This window comes from Schistocerca americana, chromosome 2, assembly GCF_021461395.2.
Source record: "Schistocerca americana isolate TAMUIC-IGC-003095 chromosome 2, iqSchAmer2.1, whole genome shotgun sequence".
Classification (NCBI taxonomy): domain Eukaryota; kingdom Metazoa; phylum Arthropoda; class Insecta; order Orthoptera; family Acrididae; genus Schistocerca; species Schistocerca americana.
This window is the reverse complement of record NC_060120.1, coordinates 1,025,154,783-1,025,173,586: the sequence shown is the minus strand read 5'-3', so window position 1 is coordinate 1,025,173,586 and position 18,804 is coordinate 1,025,154,783. Positions and strand designations below refer to the sequence as shown.

Sequence of the window (18,804 nt, the reverse complement as noted above, 5' to 3'; positions counted from 1 at the left end):
ACTCAACAACGACACCTTCCTGTACACCATAGCATCACCAGCAAACAGCCACACATTACTGTTCACCCTACCCAAAAGATCATTTATGTAGATAGAAAACAACAGCGGACCTACCACACTTCCCTGGGGCACTCCAGATGATACCCTCGCCTCCGATGAACACTGACCATCGAGGACAACGTACTGGGTTCTATTACTTAAGAAGTCTTAGAGCGACTCACATACTTGGGAACCAATCCCATATGCTCGTACCTTAGTTAGGAGTCTGCAGTGTGGCACCGAGTCAAACGCTTTCCGGAAGTCAAGGAATATGGCATCCGTATACCCTTCATCCATGGTTCGCAAGATATCATGTGAAAAAAGGGCGAGTTGCGTTGCGTTAGGTTTAAGTAGTTCTAAGTCTAGGGGACTGATGACCTCAGATGTTAAGTCCCTTACCTCATAGAACCATTTGAACCATTTGAAAAAGTTGGTGATTGTAATTTTGTGAGAAGATTCCGCCGCAAGAAAAAACGCCTTTGTTTTAATAATGTCCACCCCAAATCCTGTACTATTTCAGTAACACTCTCTCCCGTGTTTCGCGATAATACGAAAAGTGCTGCCCTTCTTTGAACTTTTTCGATGTGCTCCGTCAGTCCTAGCTGGTAAGGATCCCACACAGAGCAGCAGTATTCTAGAAGAGGACGGACAAGCATAGTGTAGGCAGCCTCCTTAGTAGACCTGTTACATTTTTTAAGTGTCCTGGCAATAACACGCAGTCTTTGGTTAGCCTTCCCCACAACATTTTCTATGTGTTCCTTCCAATTTAAGATGTTCGTAATTGTAATTTCTAGGAATGTACTTGAATTTACAGCCTGTAGATTTGACTGATTTATAGTGCAATCGAAGTTTAACGGATTCCTTTTAGCACTCATGTGGATGACCTCACACTTTTCGTTATTTAGTGTCAATTGCTAATTTTCGCACCATACAGATATCTTTTTTAAACCGTTTTGCAATATGTTTTGATCCTCTGATGCCTTGATCAGCCGATAAACAACAGCATCATAAGACGGCAGATCGTTTATATAGATAAGGAACAGCAAAGGGCCTATAACACTACCTTGCTTAGTGTATGGACAATTTAAACTCCGTTTTAAGAAAAGCAATGGCGGCATGCCATGGTGTGCAAAACTTAAGGACGAAAGTAACTTGCGCATGGTTGTCATAGCCAAGTAACTTGTCCCGACCGGGACTCAAATCCGGGATCTCCTGCTTACATGGCAGACGCTCTATCCATCTGAGCCATCGAGGACACAGATGAATAGCGCGACTGCAGGGACTTATCCCTTGCACGCTTCCCGTGAGACCCACATTCCCAACTGTCCACAATCACGTACGTGATGTTCCTAATAGATATTTGACCGTCCACTCATTACTCGCGCCCGCTAAGGTGACGATTCCCGTAAGAATCGTTCGAGTCCCGGTCGGGGCACGTATTTTCAGCTGTCCCCATCTAGGTATATCAACTGTTGTGGGTTGGCAAGAGAGCCAACCCGGTATATTAGAGGAAGCCGAAAGACACGCGTTTTAGCTCACGCAGACTGGCGTGAGGTCTGGAACACGACAAGGAAATTAGACTTTAGCAAAAAACGTACGTAGCTGCTGGAATACTTAACTTTAATCTATAAATGGTGAACATAGCTCTTGACGGTACATGTTTTACAGCATCAATAGTAACTGGTAATGGCGCCTTGCTAGGTCGTAGCAAATGACGTAGCTGAAGGCTATGCTAACTATCGTCTCGGCAAATGAGAGCGTATTTTGTCAGTGAACCATCGCTAACAAAGTCGGTTGTACCACTGGGGCGAGTGCTAGGAAGTCTCTCTAGACCTGCCGTGTGGCGGCGCTCGGTCTGCAATCACTGATAGTGGCGACACGTGGGTCCGACGTATACTACGGACCGCGGCCGATTTAAAGGCTACCACCTAGCAAGTGTGGTGTCTGGCGGTGACACCACATCAACAACACCTGTCGGCAGCTGAGGGTTTCAATTAATTATCATTCACCAGTTCTTTCATTCTTCATTTCTAGTTAAGTCAGTGCTTTATTTTCGAGGATCGTATGTTAACGAGACCTGAAAAGGTAAATTTCCTTTTTCCTCACTGAATCAGTAAACAGACTTATTTTCACTTTCTTGCGCCAGTTTGAGAACTAGTGTATTTGTAGATAATAGGCACACAACGGTCGATGTTTTCCAGACGTTTAGAAAGTCGTTTGCAATTTCATGTTAGGCAAGTAGAACGTCACATGAGCTTAACCCTGCATTGCTTCCTCGTCATAAAAACATGGTGTTAAGGAGGAATGGTGAATATTTTAGTGATTGATGTGTAGGAAAATTAAGGGTGAAGAAAGTGGTGTAGCTATAAGAGGGACTTTTAATGGATGCAGCGCTACCTCTGTTTGGTTGATATGCAGAATATATCTCAAAATGGTAATGAATAGAAGAACAACTACCGAAGCAAGCCATTACTCCAAACACAGCAGTTTTAAATCAGTTTTCAGAAGGTCGAGCGACACCAAATTCAGTGAACTCTTCAGCTCTAATCGTGTCTTTTGAACACATGTTTGTGTACGTTTACAAGGATAGTACCACTCGTAATGCGAGCAAGTATTTATTCCATGGACTTACCTTCATCTTTCTGGAATTTGCTTTCCATTTTCCATTCAGCCCCACTGATAAAAATCCAGCGGACTAACATATGTCAACATTGGTAGACACTGAACATGGTTAATTTATCGGTCTGAGTGAATGGTTCCAATAAATTTCGTTAATGTGGAATGTGTAGAGGTCCCGTCACGCTGAAAAAACGTGCCCCATTTGTTAGTCGAAGTAATCGCTTCCGGTACCAAAGAGAATTCACTTTGCAGCAAGTATCAATACATGAACGCTGTCAGGAGATTCGGTAGCATATAAAGTAAATCTTTGCTCAACACGTATGTTGACTTCAACACCACAGAGGATTATTGGGCATGGTGTGCCGACTCACTGGTGTTAACTCAGTACGCGATTGGTTAAAGGGCGTTGTACGTGACCGCTGGATTTGCCTCCAAGTCCACCGATCTGACGCCATGTGATTTTTTACCTTTGCGGGCTCATTGCTTTTCACAATATATATAAATGACCTAGTAGATAGTGTCGGAAGTCCCATGCGGCTTTTCGCGGATGATGCTGTAGTATACAGAGAAGTTGCAGCATTAGAAAATTGTAGCGAAATGCAGGAAGATCTGCAGCGGATAGGCACTTGGTGCAGGGAGTGGCAACTGACCCTTAACATAGACAAATGTAATGTATTGCGAATACATAGAAAGAAGGATCCTTTATTGTATGATTATATGATAGCGGAACAAACACTGGTAGCAGTTACTTCTGTAAAATATCTGGGAGTATGCGTGCGGAACGATTTGGAGTGGAACGATCATATAAAATTAATTGTTGGTAAGGCGGGTACCAGGTTGAGATTCATTGGGAGAGTCCTTAGAAAATATAGTCCATCAACAAAGGAGGTGGCTTACAAAACACTCGTTCGACCTATACTTGAGTATTGCTCATCAGTGTGGGATCCGTACCAGATCGGGTTGACAGAGGAGATAGAGAAGATCCAAAGAAGAGCGGCGCGTTTCGTCACAGGGTTATTTGGTAACCGTGATAGCGTTACGGAGATGTTTAACAAACTCAAGTGGCAGACTCTGCAAGAGAGGCGCTCTGCATCGCGGTGTAGCTTGCTCGCCAGGTTTCGAGAGGGTGCGTTTCTGGATGAGGTATCGAATATGTTGCTTCCCCCTACTTATACCTCCCGAGGAGATCACGAATGTAAAATTAGAGAGATTAGAGCGCGCACGGAGGCTTTCAGACAGTCGTTCTTCCCGCGAACCATACGCGACTGGAACAGGAAAGGGAGGTAATGACAGTGGCACTTAAAGTGCCCTCCGCCACACACCGTTGGGTGGCTTGCGGAGTATAAATGTAGATGTAGATGTAGATAAGATCACGTGTATGTGCCCAGATGATCTACTAGACTTACGAAGCAGGATTGAAGTAGTTGTTGCAACAAGTACTTCAGACAGAGTGATCAAAAAATGGTTCAAAGGGCTCTGAGCACTACGGCACTTAATTCTGAGGTCATCAGTCCCCTAGAACTCAGAACTACCTAACTAACCTAAGGACATCACACACATCCATGCACGAGGCAGGATTCGAACCTGCGACAGTAGCGGTAGCGGTTCCAGGCTGTAGCGTCTAGAACCGCTCGGTCACTCCGGCCGCAGAGTGATCAGAGTTTGGGAAGAGCTCACCTATCGACTAAATATGTGCCGTGTGACATGTGGTGCTCACACAGAACTCTTGTAACAAATACGTTTTGAGTTACTGTTTCATTTGATATATTAATTATATTTGCCAGTTGAAAGTAATAAGTGCTACAAAGTCTACATCTCCAAATTCATTCAGGACACCCGGTATAACTATCTCTCTGTCTCTTTCGCTCGAAATGTGCACTCAAATATTTATCCAATACGCCTTACTTGTCCCGTGACCGTCACGACGCGGTTTATGATTATTTTCGCGACACGCCACGCCAATGAAGACTATTCTTTCTCAAACAATTCACCGATACGTAGCAGTCAACACAATTCTAAATTACACACTTCCATGGTAGATTCTTTAATCGTGTCATCAGGTACAGTGATTCACGTTTTGCAGCCACGACGTCTGTACTGCACGTGACGCATTCCACGGAAGCCAACCCACTACTCCCGACAATCGCGCGCTGCGCTCTCCAGAGAGGCGACAATCGATACTGCCGCGGGATGGACAGCGATACTACGATATGCTTACAAGGAATTCTCGGACCTAGCGTTGTGTGCGTTCTCTAGGTGTGTAGTTTTCCCTGCTTAAGAGTATGTTTGGTCAGTTATACTTCCACCTATAATTGTGTACGCAATTTCCCACATTTAGAATGAAGATGTTGTTCTGCTGTCTTCAGTTTCCGCGCAGTCGTATGGCGATCATGAGTGTCTCCAGGATGTTCTTGAGGCTGAATTCACTGGGCGTGGCTACGGTGCGTGTGTATCACGGAACATCGCTTATGATTCGTGAAACCTTGCTGTGAATGATCTGCGGGTGGCGCAAATGCGTTGCAGCCGAATCTACATCTACATCTTCATCTACGAGGTGCATTCAAGTTCTAAGGCCTCCGATTTTTTTTCTCCGGACTGGAAAGAGATAGAAACATGCGCATTGTTTTAAAATGAGGCCGCGTTCACTGTCAGTACGTCCCAGAGATGGCAGCACCGTATGGCAGATGGAATTTTACCGCCAGTGGCGAGAATGAGAACTGTTTTAAATACTTAAAATGGCGACGTTTTCCTTACTTGAAAAGCATACAATCATTCGTTTTCTGAATTTGCGTGGTGTGAAACCAATTGAAATTCACCGACAGTTGAAGGAGACATGTGGTGATGGAGTTATGGATGTGTCGAAAGTGCGTTTGTGGGTGCGACAGTTTAATGAAGGCAGAACATCGTGTGACAACAAACCGAAACAACCTCGGGCTCGCACAAGCCGGTCTGACGACATGATCGAGAAAGTGGAGAGAATTGTTTTGGGGGATCGCCGAATGACTGTTGAACAGATCGCCTCCAGAGTTGGCATTTCTGTGGGTTCTGTGCGCACAATCGTGCATGACGACCTGAAAATGCGAAAAGTGTCACCCAGGTGGGTGCCACGAATGCTGACGGACGACCACACGGCTGCTCGTGTGGCATGTTGCCGAGAAATGTTGACGCGCAATGACAGCATGAATGGGACTTTCTTTTCGTGGGTTGTGACAATGGATGAGACGTGGATGCCATTTTTCAATCCAGAAACAATGGAAGCACACAGATTCACCGCCACCAAAAAAATTTCGGGTAACCGCCAGTGCTGAAAAAATGATGGTGTCCATGTTCTGGGACAGTGAGGGCGTAATCCTTACCCATTGCGTTCCAAAGGGCACTACGGTAACAGGTGCATCCTACGAAAATGTTTTGAAGAACAAATTCCTTCCTGCACGGCAACAAAAATTTCCGGGAAGGGCTGCGCGTGTGCTGTTTCACCAAGACAACGCACCCGCACATCGAGCTAACGTTACGCAACAGTTTCTTCGTGATGATAACTTTGAAGTGATTCCTCATGTTCCCTACTCACCTGACCTGGCTCCTAGTGACTTTTGGCTTTTACCAACAATGAAAGACACTCCGTGGCCGCACATTCACCAGCCGTGCTGCTATTGCCTCAGCGATTTTCCGGTGGTCAAAACAGACTCCTAAAGAAGCCTTCGCCGCTGCCATGGAATCATGGCGTCAGTGTTGTGAAGAATGTGTACGTCTGGAGGGCGATTACGTCGAGAAGTAACGCCAGTTTCATCGATTTCGGGTGAGTAGTTAATTGGAAAAAAAATCGGAGGCCTTAGAACTTGAGTGCACCTCGTACGTGGATGCTCTGCAAATCACCCTTAAGTGGCTGCCGGTGGACTCATCGAACCGCCTTCGCAACAATTATTTGTTATTCCACTCTCGAACATCGCGTGGAAAAAACGAAAACCTGTATCTTTCCACGCGAATTCTGATTTCCCTTATTTTATTATGACAATCGTTTCTCCCCTTGTAGGTCGGTCTCAACACAATATTTTCGTATTCGGAGGAGAAAGGTGGTGATTGAAATTTTATGAGAAGATACCACCGCACCTAGAAACGCCTTAGTTTTAATGATGTTCACCTGAAATCCTGTATCGTGTCAGTGATGCTCTCTCCCCTCTTCCTCCATGATACCAAACCTGCTGCTCTTCTTTGCACTTTCTCGGATGTACACCGTTAATCCTGTCTGGTAAGACACCCACGGTGTGCAGCAGTACTCCAAAAGAGAATGGGCAAGCGTAGTGTAGCCAGTCTCTTTAGTAGAGAGTAGTGCATTTACTAGACCACAGAATTTCATGACATGATCCAAATGAAATGCTACATTCTTCTCCAGTCTCTTGGACAGTCCGTCTTCGACTGGCACGCACAATTTCGTTGACGTTCCTGAACTGAACGTCATCGGTAGACGTCGAAGGGCGTCCTGAACGAGGGTTATCTTTAATTTCTGTCCAACCATTTTCAAACCATGTGAACCATTCGTCACATCAAGTACGGCTTAAACACTGATCACTGTAGGCTTCCTGCACCATTTGGGGTGTGTCTCTGTAAACGTTTTCTTGAGTTTCAAGCAAAATTAATTGCAGACTGTGCTATTTCGAAATTCGCAAACTGTCCGACTACTCAGTACAGCACTGAAGAATAACCAACAGACATAAAAACGAAACTTCCGACTGTTACACATTAATCACAGGCGTGTGCAGTGATACCAACCGCATTTCGCTCCGAAACACCATCAGCGAGAAATTGCGAATGTTCCGGAATTTTTTGAACAGACCTCGTATGTACACTCAAGCTCATAAATCAAGGATAACTGCAGAATGTGGTTCCGCACAACGTGGGACTACATAAAACTGGCGCTAATAGCATAGGCACATAGGGAACATACACGACACAGTCCACGGATTGGTGATAAGTTGAGAAAACCGTCCGGAAACACATGTGCTACAAAACGCCAGTGCTTCCTGCGCATGTACCCCGACATCAATATGGGAAATGATCACCACGCACACGTACACAGGCCGCACAACGGGTTGGCATACTCTGCATCAGGTGGTCGAGCAGCTGCCAGTGCCTGTCGGAGCTCCTAAAGTGTCCTAGGGGTTTGAAGGCGTGCAGGGAGAGCATCGCAGACGTGCTCGATGGGGTTTAGGTCTGGAGAACAGGCAGGCCACTCCATTCGCCTGATATCTTCTGTTTCAAGGTACTCCTCCACGATGGCAGCTCGGTGGGGCCGTGCGTTATCATCCATCAGAAGGAAGGTGGGACCCACTGCACCCCTGAAAAGGCAGACATACCGGTGCAAAATGACGTCCCGATACACCCGACCTGTTACAGTTCCTCTGTCAAAGACGTACAGGGGTATACGTGCACCAATCATAATCCCACTCCACACCATCAAACCACCACCTCCATATAGGTCCCTTTCAAGGACATTAATGGGGTGCTATCTGGTTCCTGGTTCACGCGACATGAAAACCCGGCGAGAATCACTGTTCAGACTATACCTGGACTCGTCCGTGAACATAACGTGGGACCACTGTTCCAATAACCATGTACTGTGTTCTTGACACCAAGCTTTATGGGCTCTCCTGTAACCAGCGGTCAGTGGAATACACCTTGCAGGTCACCAGGCGAATAAACCATGTCTTGTCAGTCGTCTGTAGACTCTGTGTCTGGAGACACTGTTCCAGTGGCTGCGGTAAGGTCCCGAGCAAGGCTACATGCAGTACTCCTTTGCCGTCTGTGGGCACTGATGGTGAGATATCGGTCTTCTTGTGGTGTTGTACACTGTGGACGTCCCGTACTGTAGCGCCTGGACACGTTTCCTGTCTGCTGGAATCGTTACCATAATCTTGAGATCATACTTTGTGGCATACAGAGGGCCCTTGCTGCGACCTGCTGTGTTAGACCAGCCTCCAGTCGCCCTAGTATTCTACCCCTCATAACGTCATCAATATGTGTTCTTTGAGCCCTTTTCAACACACAGTCACCATTAGCACGTCTGGATACGTCTGCATACTTACTCGCTGTACCGTACTCTGACATGCACCAACACGCCCCTGCGTATGTGGACTGCTGCCAACGCCACCGTGCGACGACCGGAGGTCAAATGCAGCGCATGGTCATACCCCGAGTTGATTTAAACTGGCAAACCGCCCACCAGAGCGTTGTTTCACCATGTATCAGCATTATCCTTAATTTATGAGCATGAGTGTAGATGCAGATGTCTCCAGGGGATGAGTAATGTCTTGTGCGGTGTGCTGGTTCGCTGTGGCGTGTGTCCAGTAGGGCTCCTCGATCTACGTCTGCCTTTTAGTGCCGCTTTCTTTCCAGGCTGTAATGGTGCGGTGAGGCATCCTCGGCGCTAGAGGCAACAATGGCGCCGGGGAAGCAGCACTAGGTGCGTTACTGGGCAGCGGCGCGGGTTCCGAGAGAGACGGCAAAATTCCAGTGGCGGCGGAGTCCCCGTGAGAAAGACAGCAAAATTCCAGTGGCAGCGGCGTCCCCGCAGCGGAGGCGATGGAGGTCGACGATGGAGGCGACGGACACGGCGTGCAGGTGCCCCCCATGGGGCCCTGCCTGCCGCCGGAGAACGCCGACCACTCCTGGATAGGTGAGCCAACCTCTACACACCTAGCCCTGTCTGTAACCACTCCTGCGCCACTTCACCACGTGCACTAGGTCACCTGTCAGAGGCAGCGAAGGATTTGTAAGAGCTGTTGAACGGAATGGACTGTCCCTGAAGAAAGGCTACACAGAACTCTACTAACAAACTTTTGGAGGTGTAGCATGGACCAGAACCACAAAAAAAGTCTAGTAGACATGGCCTCTAAAATGCGTACCCCAAGAACTATGAGCACTTGTTGGCTAGCAGAGACGTGTTTCACATTAGCGAAGATGAACAAGTGCTCATGTCTGTCGAGGGAAGCGTTTTAGAGCCCATGCTTACTAGACTTTTTTTCTTGGATTGCTCCACAGTAACACCTCTGAAAGCTTGCGGTGAAGATCTGGTGCCAAACGCACTGTCGGAATCCAGCCGTCTGCTTTGATCAGCGTCATCCTTGTGTGACGTCACGAGTTTACCAGGCGAAGCATGTAAGTGACATCTTACTAAATGTTATCTGTGGTTCTCTTAGTTTCTAGTGTAAAATGCGAAGTTTATTCCAGATATGTTGTGGTTTAGGAGGGTGTGTTTAGGGAGGAACTGGGAGCACACGTTAAATTGTTACTAGAGAACCGAGTAGAACTGAAGGAAAAAAAATCGAAGCACCAAGAAGGAGTTGTGTGACACAAACGAAAGCTGGTAGGCTTCTGTCTACATATGAAACATGACGTCTATTCATATGTCGCGTCTGTCACATATAAGTGGCGGTAGTAGTTCCACTTTGAGAATTCAAATCAGCTTTGCTTTAAATACACGCTGTAATGGTCGTTAGCGTCAGTTACCTTTCAGGCTGGACGTGGTGGGTTGATGTTAGTCAAGAATGCCTTTAACATGTCACTGAGTTTGAACGAGGTCGTGTAATACGAGGTGCATTCAAGTTCTAAGGCCTCCGATTTTTTTTCTCAGGACTGGAAAGAGATAGAAACATGGGCATTGTTTTAAAATGAGGCTGCGTTCATTGTCAATACGTCCCAGAGATGGCAGCACCGTATGGCAGATGGAATTTTACCGCCAGCTGCGAGAATGAGAACTGTTTTAAATACTTAAAATGACGACGTTTTCCTTACTTGAACAGCGTGCAATCATTCCTTTTCTGAATTTGCGTGGTGTGAAACCAATTGAAATTCATCGACAGTTGAAGGAGACATGTGGTGATGGAGTTATGGATGTGTCGAAAGTGCGTTCGTGGGTGCGACAGTTTAATGAAGGCAGTACATCGTGTGACAACAAACCGAAACAACCTCGGGCCCGCACAAGCCGGTCTGACGACATGATCGAGAAAGTGGAGAGAATTGTTTTGGGGGATCGCCGAATGACTGTTGGACAGATCGCCTCCAGAGTTGGCATTTCTGTGGGTTCTGTGCACACAATCCTGCGCGACGACCTGAAAATGCGAAAAGTGTCATCCAGGTGGGTGCCACGAATGCTGACGGACGACCACATGGCTGCTCGTGTGGCATGTTGCCGAGCAATGTTGACGCGCAACGACAGCATGAATGGGACTTTCTTTTCGTCGGTTGTGACAATGGATGAGACGTGGATGCCATTTTTAAATCCAGAAACAAAGCGCCAGTCAGCTCAATGGAAGCACACAGATTCACCGCCACCAAAAAAATTTCGGGTAACCGCCAGTGCTGAAAAAATGATGATGTCCATGTTCTGGGACAGCGAGGGCGTAATCCTTACCCATTGCGTTCCAAAGGGCACTACGGTAACAGGTGCATCCTACGAAAATGTTTTGAAGAACAAATTCCTTCCTGCACTGCAACAAAAACGTCCGGGAAGGGCTGCGCGTGTGCTGCTTCACCAAGACAACGCACTCACACATCGAGCTAACGGTACGCAACAGTTTCATCGTGATAACAACTTTGAAGTGATTCCTCATGCTCCCTACTCACCTGACCTGGCTCCTAGTGACTTTTGGCTTTATCCAACAATCTAAGACACTCTCCGTGGCCGCACATTCACCAGCCGTGCTGCTATTGCCTCAGCGATTTTCCAGTGGTCAAAACAGACTCCTAAAGAAGCCTTCGCCGCTGCTATGGAATCATGGCGTCAGCGTTGTGAAAAATGTGTACGTCTGAAGTGCGATTACGTCGAGAAGTAACGCCAGTTTCATCGATTTCGGGTGAGTAGTTAATTATAAAAAAAATCGGAGGCCTTAGAACTTGAACGCACCTCGTAGATCTACGACCATCTGAATGTTCTTTCTGTGATACTGCAGAATGGCACGGCAGGAATGTAGCCATTGTATCATGACTGCAGTGATCACGAGAATGGACGGTAGCAAGAAGACCGCACTCCGGAAGGCCGCGTGGAACTACCGAGAGGGAAGACCACCGTGTTTGGCGTATGGCTCTGGCACGTAGTGCTTCATCTGCAGCAGCAATTTGAGCAGCAGTTGGCACCACACTGACGCAACGAACTGTTAGAAATGGCTTATTTCGAGGACAGCTCCGAGCCACATGCTCAGTAGCGTGCTTTCCAATGACCCCAAACCACCACCAATCGCCACTTCAGTGGTGTCAAGCGAGAGCTCATTGGAGGTCATGATGTAAATCTATTGTGTTTTCAGACGAAAGCCAGTTCTGCCTCGATGTGTTGGTTAGAAGGAGACGGTAATTTCCAAGAATGATTGCCTATCGAAGTCGCGCTGTCCAAACGATACATATCGAACGTGCGATCCTAAATCGATCATGCGACTCTGGTGGCGGGCGTTACGAGTATGTTTGCGGTGGTCGCTACAGCAACCACAAAAGAAGAACATTGCGAAGGAGACGACTTACCTTACTCGTCGTCGGTGTTGTTATCATGTGAAAGTTCATTACGGTGGTCTGGATGGACAATTTGGAAGAGTCGAACCATGTACTCTTCCTGATACTCGTTCGTTTCCCGCACTGTCCACAATGAAATTGTAAACGGCATTTCAGCATCGAAACTGTTCTTACGACGTTTTACACACTTCGCACGGCCACAGTCTACACAGTCCCTTCTTTCCTCGTCCGGTAGTAATCCATATTTGCGACAAAAAGTCGAACAATTTTTTACACTGGATAAACATGGAATTAGATTTTCCATGTGAGAGAATCCGCTGAAGAAACGTCAAGAACACCAGACTTCCCACCCACTAACGACATAAATCGTCTGGGATTCCCTAACAACCCACAAATAATTTGCGGAGGTACGTATGTAATGTAGAACAACTAAGGGAACAACGGAAAACAGATAAAAATGACGATCACAATAATTGATCACAACACCCGCCGCCAGAGTCGCATGATCGATTTAGGATCGCACGTTCCATATGTATCGTTTGGACAGCGCGACTTCGATAGGCAATCATTCTTGGAAATTACCGAAGGAGGCCAGTGGAGGGCGTGAAACTAACCTGTCTGCGTGTTAGACTTACTGGGCCTACGCCTGGAATTATGGTCTGGGGCTCGATTTAGCGTGACAGCAGGAACACTCTCATGGTCCCACGCACACTGACTACAAATTTGTATCTCAGTCTGGTGCTTCGACCTGACGTGTTGCCATTGATGAACAGCATTCCGCCGGCCGGGGTGGCCAAGCGGTTCTAGGCGCTACAGTCTGGAACCGCGCGACCGCTAAGGTCATAGGTTCGAATCCTGCCTCGGGCCTGCATGTGTGTGATGTCCTTAGGTTAGTTAGGTTTAAGTAGTTCTAAGCTCTAGGCGACTGATGACCTCACAAGTTAAGTCCCATAGTGCTCAGAGCCATTTGAACAATTTTTTTGAACAGCATTCCAGGGGGTACTTTCCAACAGGATAACGCTCGGTCACCTACCGCTGCTGTTACCCAACGTGCTGTATAGGGTGTCGACATGTTGCCTTGGCCTGCTCGGCCACCAGATCTGTCTCTACTCAAGCACATGTGGGACGGACGACAGTTCCAACGTCATCCACAAATAGCATTAATCATCCCTGCATTGATCGACCAAGTGCAACAGGCATACAACGCCATCTCACAATCAGACATCTGACAGCTGAACAACACAGTGCATGCCCGTTTGTATGCTTGCACTGAACTTTCTGACGGTTGCATCGGTTACTGATGTACCAGCATTTCACATTTGCAATGGTTTATCCCGCGGTTATATTAACCTGTAATCTTGCAATGTTACCTAGACAAACGTGTCCCCGAAATTTCATTACTTTACATTAATGACTTTTTGCTGTTGCCATATTTTTCCGTCAGCGTATTTATAATGTTGGTCCTTATAACCAGTTGACTATTTCTTTCCGTATGTGATGTGTTTTTCGAGGATGAAGCTAGACAGAAACCTAAGAGCACAGCTCAAATTGTTGCAAGTGAAACGACTGGTGGTCATGTTTCTAACCTTGGTTCTGACAAATATTGGCTGTTTTTTCGAATATGACGTTTCCGATAATGATTATAGCTTTGGTAAAGTGGAGGCTTTTTGGTATCGCTGCCTCCCTTTAAGATATATGGTCAAGTTAAATAATCGATTCTATCTACTTTTTTTGTTTTTTTTTCTGGAGGAATTCGTGTGTGTTATTTTTTGATTATGTGGCTGCGTACTTTTAGTTTGTTTCGCCCAAAACTCCCTAATTCTCGTGGTTGTCCCGCTAGTTTGATTTCACTAAATGACTGAAGCATTTCGCGTGTCTTTATGTTTGCGGCCGTAATGTCTACGTTATGTTCGCTACCTTGAAGGATGTAAGCGGCCTGTCATTAAATGTTACCTTGGCTGTCTTAGTAACGGGTGTAAACTATGATGTTTATTCCAGATATGACACTGTGGGCCAAAGGAGTCGGGAGGGATCGGACAATGTGCTAATTCCGAGTTCTGGTTCACCCTGCATGTCAACGAAAGTAGAGCAGGGGTAATGGAATGTTATCGAACTATATCCTGTTGCACACCTATAGAGATTGTAGAGGCGCCTTATTGGATAAATTTTACTTCGGAACAAATGAGGATGTTCCAGAAAGTGAGGTGTATGAGCACCTCGTGCGAAATAAATTCCATGTATAGTTAGAATAGGCGATCAGAGCTTTCGAACGCTGTCATTAGATGGAGGGCGCTGTGTTGTCGCCCATGAATGTACACTGACGAGATAGAAATTGAGACACCAAAAAATAATTAATGTTGAGTAATGAACTTTCAGGAATAAATTTGTCTATGTAACATATTTATAACATATTTAAGTGGTTAACATTGCCTGTTCATAGGTTAATGGAAGCGCGAGATAAACCATTGCATGTGTGAAGTGCTGGTACATTAATAACCGAAGTAACGGCCAGAATGTTGAATGTAAGCGTCCAAACGTACATGTATTGTGTTGTGCAGGTGCCGAGTCAGTTCGGAGGATGGAGTTCCATGCACTTTGCACTTGGTCGGTCAATATAGGAACGGTTAATGATGTTCGTGGATGACGGTGGAGTTGTCGTCCGATGTGTGGTCGTTTGGAGACAGATCTGGTGCTCGAGCAGGCCAAGGCAATACGTTGACACTGTAGAGCATGTTGGGTTACAACAGCGGTATGTGGGCGAGAGTTACCCTGTTGCAAAACATCTCCTGCAATGTTATTCACGAATGGCACCACGGCAGATCGAATCACCAGACTGACACACAAATTGTAGACACTGTGCGTGGGATAACCACGATAGTGTTTTTGCTGTCAGACGAAATCGAACCCCAGACCATAACTCCAGGAGTAGCACGCAGAAAGGTTGTTCGCAGGTCCTCAGCTGTCATCCTCCTAACCAATTGCGGCCATCACTGGCACCGAGGCAGAAACTGCTTTCATCACGAAACACAACAGACTTCCCTGTCCTTCAAAGGGCTCTCCCTTGACAACACAGAAGTCGCAGATGTCGGTGGTTTAGTGTCGGTGGGATGCACGCTATAAGGTGTCTGGCTCGGAGCTGTCCTTGCATTACTGGTGTAGCCATTTTCGATCGTCCAGCTTTAGGTTTTCCTGCTACAGAGCCGGTTTCACGGAATTTCGCGTTGTGGGTATTTGGAGGTCTGTCAGGGTGACGTTGGTTGAAATCGTCAACAAGACCTGTGTTCCTCTCTCGCGATCCCAAGACAATCTCAATGCTTTCAGTTTGTGTCAACGTCATCACCTCTCAGGAAGAAACATTAGTCATAACTTGAGTATGAATGCTACGCTCATACGAAAGACACCATTTTTTTCTTGTGTAGTTTTTTACCTGTGTGATTCATTTCATAACCCCGTTCCAACTTGAAAATTACAAGTCGCATCCAAGATGGAGGCACGTGAAAAGGACGGCCGTACTGGAATATAGCCTCGCAAGCAATATTCCCCCCTCCCCCTCCTCCGATCTCACCCTACGTGACGTGCGGAATTAATTTTAATTTAGGATTTGCGTTCCCACAAGTTAACAAATAGCCTCTAGTCCCCTAATGTTACATCACTGCCCGTTCCCAACTGGCCATGGTCCATTGGCTAATGGAGATGGGTGCCTTCAACAACTGCTTACACAACATTACTGATTTACGTAATTTATTGATAATAGTTCACTGAGAAACAAGTCTTAAAACACTTCATAGAAAGGCTGGTTAAATAACTGCTAATCAGGTAATAAAATGTCGACCAGTGACAGTAGCAAACAGCATCACTTCCAAATAAAAACTTACAGACTCGTAATGCTAGAAAGGTACCATACAAACTTCAAAATTCACTTTCATTTAATACGCAGATATAAAAACACATCCAAAACTCACAGTTAGCATACCTGTCAAATTCCATTATTTATAACCCGCTGAACTACAGCGCAGAACTGACAATTTCAAATCTGTCCGTTGAGTAATCCTGATAACAGCAAATTACGTTCACAAATTAGAAATATAATAACTTTATGACAACTCCCATACGGCTTTGGCCACACTTTTACACAATCGTAAATTTCGTTGAAAAGTGACAGTTACTGCTCAATCTCCACACAATTAAATAAACGAACACCGCAGAAGTCACTGAAGTTTAATACACGTACCGCATTCCACTGCTTTCTTCTCCAATATCATGACATCCTTATTGTGGGCGAACATGCTACAACACAGCGTGTTCGGGTTGGACCCACGCTGTCTTGTTTATCTGCCGTGCCAAAACACCCACAAACGACATCGGCCACAGCTCGCCGTAAATGTGTCTATGGAACATATTTAAACAAATTTAAGTGATAAACTTTGCATGTTCATAGGTTAATGGAAGCGCGAGATAAACCATTGCAGATGTGAAGTGCTGGTACATTAATAACCGAAGTAACGGTCAGAATGTTGAATGCAAGCGTTCAAACGTGCACGTATTATGTTGTGCAGGTGCAGAATCAGTTCGTAGGATGGAGTTTCATGCCTGCTGCACTTGGCATACAACTGAAGAGCCCACGGCTTCCCACAGCAGCGTTGAATTCCCAAGCATCTCGGTTTCACCATCAGTTCATTTAGATAGAGTGCCAAAATTATTAATTCGCAATTCGGACCATCCGGACCCCAACACTCTGCCGTTCTGTCCTTCTCGCTCGGTACTTTCTAATCCTCCACTCCTCGTCGTCAGAGGGCCACTCGGCGCCCCCGGTATCTCTGGCGAGGCCAACATCGACATTAACACTCGCGGCCGGAACACAATCGTGCCAAAAATCGGCACATTGACTACAATTTTTTTTATCCACATATCATAGAGGCCGCTATGAAGGTATGGGACAATATCCCATAGACTTTCCTGGACAATTTGGTAAGGAGTCTGCCAGACTGCATTCAAAAGTATCTCCAATCAGGAGAAGGCCTAGCTGTCTCATAAAAAATGTATTATGCAAGATGACAGTAAGAAGAAACTGTTGCGTCTGCAGTGGAATCTTTTGTAATATTTTGTTTGTATTTATCAAATGAAAATACTTTTATCTTCTTTAGTTTTTTTATGACTGTAACTGACGGAAAAAATTTAGTTTCCTGTCCAGATAATATAGCAATATGCCACAATTTATTTTGATCATTGGAACTCTCTTCCCACGAAAAAAGACTTGTCATCCTGCTGCTGTCATCCACAGCAAACAAAATTATACAGAACGGTGCTCTGATCGATTAGATTTGGCTTGTAAAAAACGTCCATTTTTCAGCACTGCTGATCATACCGACATCTTAAGGTGGAGAAGAAGTTTGTGACTGCTGGCAGTCGGGCGCCTGCCCTAAAGAAAACAGATGGCGGGCGACCTGCCCTACATGTGGCCCACTGACCCTTGGCACCATTTTTCTTAGAAAAGGGAATGACGCTGCCCGCTCGACCCCACCTCCTCCCCTGGAGTCACCGGAACTCGCCTGTTCCTTCCTCAGCTCATTACGAGACCCACACACGCAGCTGCGGAAAGATTCAAATGTTATTGCTACCACTGTGGAGAGGATTTTAAAATGGAAAACGACAGCTTAATTGTTACAGTCACTGGGGCTGCTCATAATCAGCAACGATGCATTTAATCGAAAAAGTCTCAGGTACAAATATCGAACCAAAGAAATGTAGTAAAAATGAGACGAGTCAGTCCACAACGCACCAACGCATTTCAGAGAATATGAACATATTACAAAATAGCCCTCAAGGATCCAAAGTGAAAACACGTAGTTGAGGAGAAACACATTAGAACAAGCACTCCACATGGCCGCTGTTCATGTGAAAGCAGTCTTCAACCCCTGTCATCATTGATGCCTTTCAAAAATCCCAGGCATGTTCTGAATGCATTCACAACCATCCATTCCCGTTGTTGATTGACACTGTAAACAGGACTGGAATACTCCAAAGGTTTTTATATACCCCACACAAAAAAATCTAACAGTAACTGGGAGGCCATGGTTTTTGCGAGTCACGACCGATAGATTTACTGTCGCGGATTCGTGCTACGTACTCATATTCTCGAATAGGCAAATGAAAGTGTGCACTGTCACGCATGTAATGCTGATATATGGAGAAACAACGCTCTGGTGGGCGGTTTGTGGGTTTAAATAACCTCGGGGTATGACCGTGCGGTGCATCTGACCTGCGGTCGTCGCACGGTGGCGCTGGCAGCAGTCCACATACACAGAGGTGTTGGTGCATGTCAGAGAACGGTGCAGCGAGTAAGTTGTAGACGTTTTCAGACGTGCTCTCGGTGACTGTGTTGAAAATGTCTCAAAGAACACATATTGATGACGTTATGAGGAGTAGAATACTAGGGCGACTGGAGGCTGATCGGACACAACAGGTCGTAGCACGGGCCCTCCGTATACCACAAAGTCTGATCTCAAGATTATAGCAACGATTCCAGCAGACAGGAAACGTGTCCAGGCGCTACAGTGCTGGACGTTCACAGTGTACACCACCACAAGAAGACAAACATCTCACCATCAGTGGCCGTAGACGGCCACCGAGTACTGCAAGTAGCCTTTCTCA

The 18,804-nt window shown here is 46.1% G+C and overlaps 1 protein-coding gene across 1 annotated transcript in view; it reads left to right on the top strand.

Moving 5' to 3' along the window:
- Nucleotides 1-18,804, top strand: part of LOC124594644 — a 41,449-nt gene that overhangs the window by 5,774 nt on the left and 16,871 nt on the right. The window contains exon 2 of the mRNA XM_047133012.1: nt 9,049-9,328. Coding sequence (XP_046988968.1) covers nt 9,235-9,328 — 94 coding nt within the window. The 5' untranslated portion in view covers nt 9,049-9,234. The remainder of the gene's footprint in view (nt 1-9,048; nt 9,329-18,804) is intronic.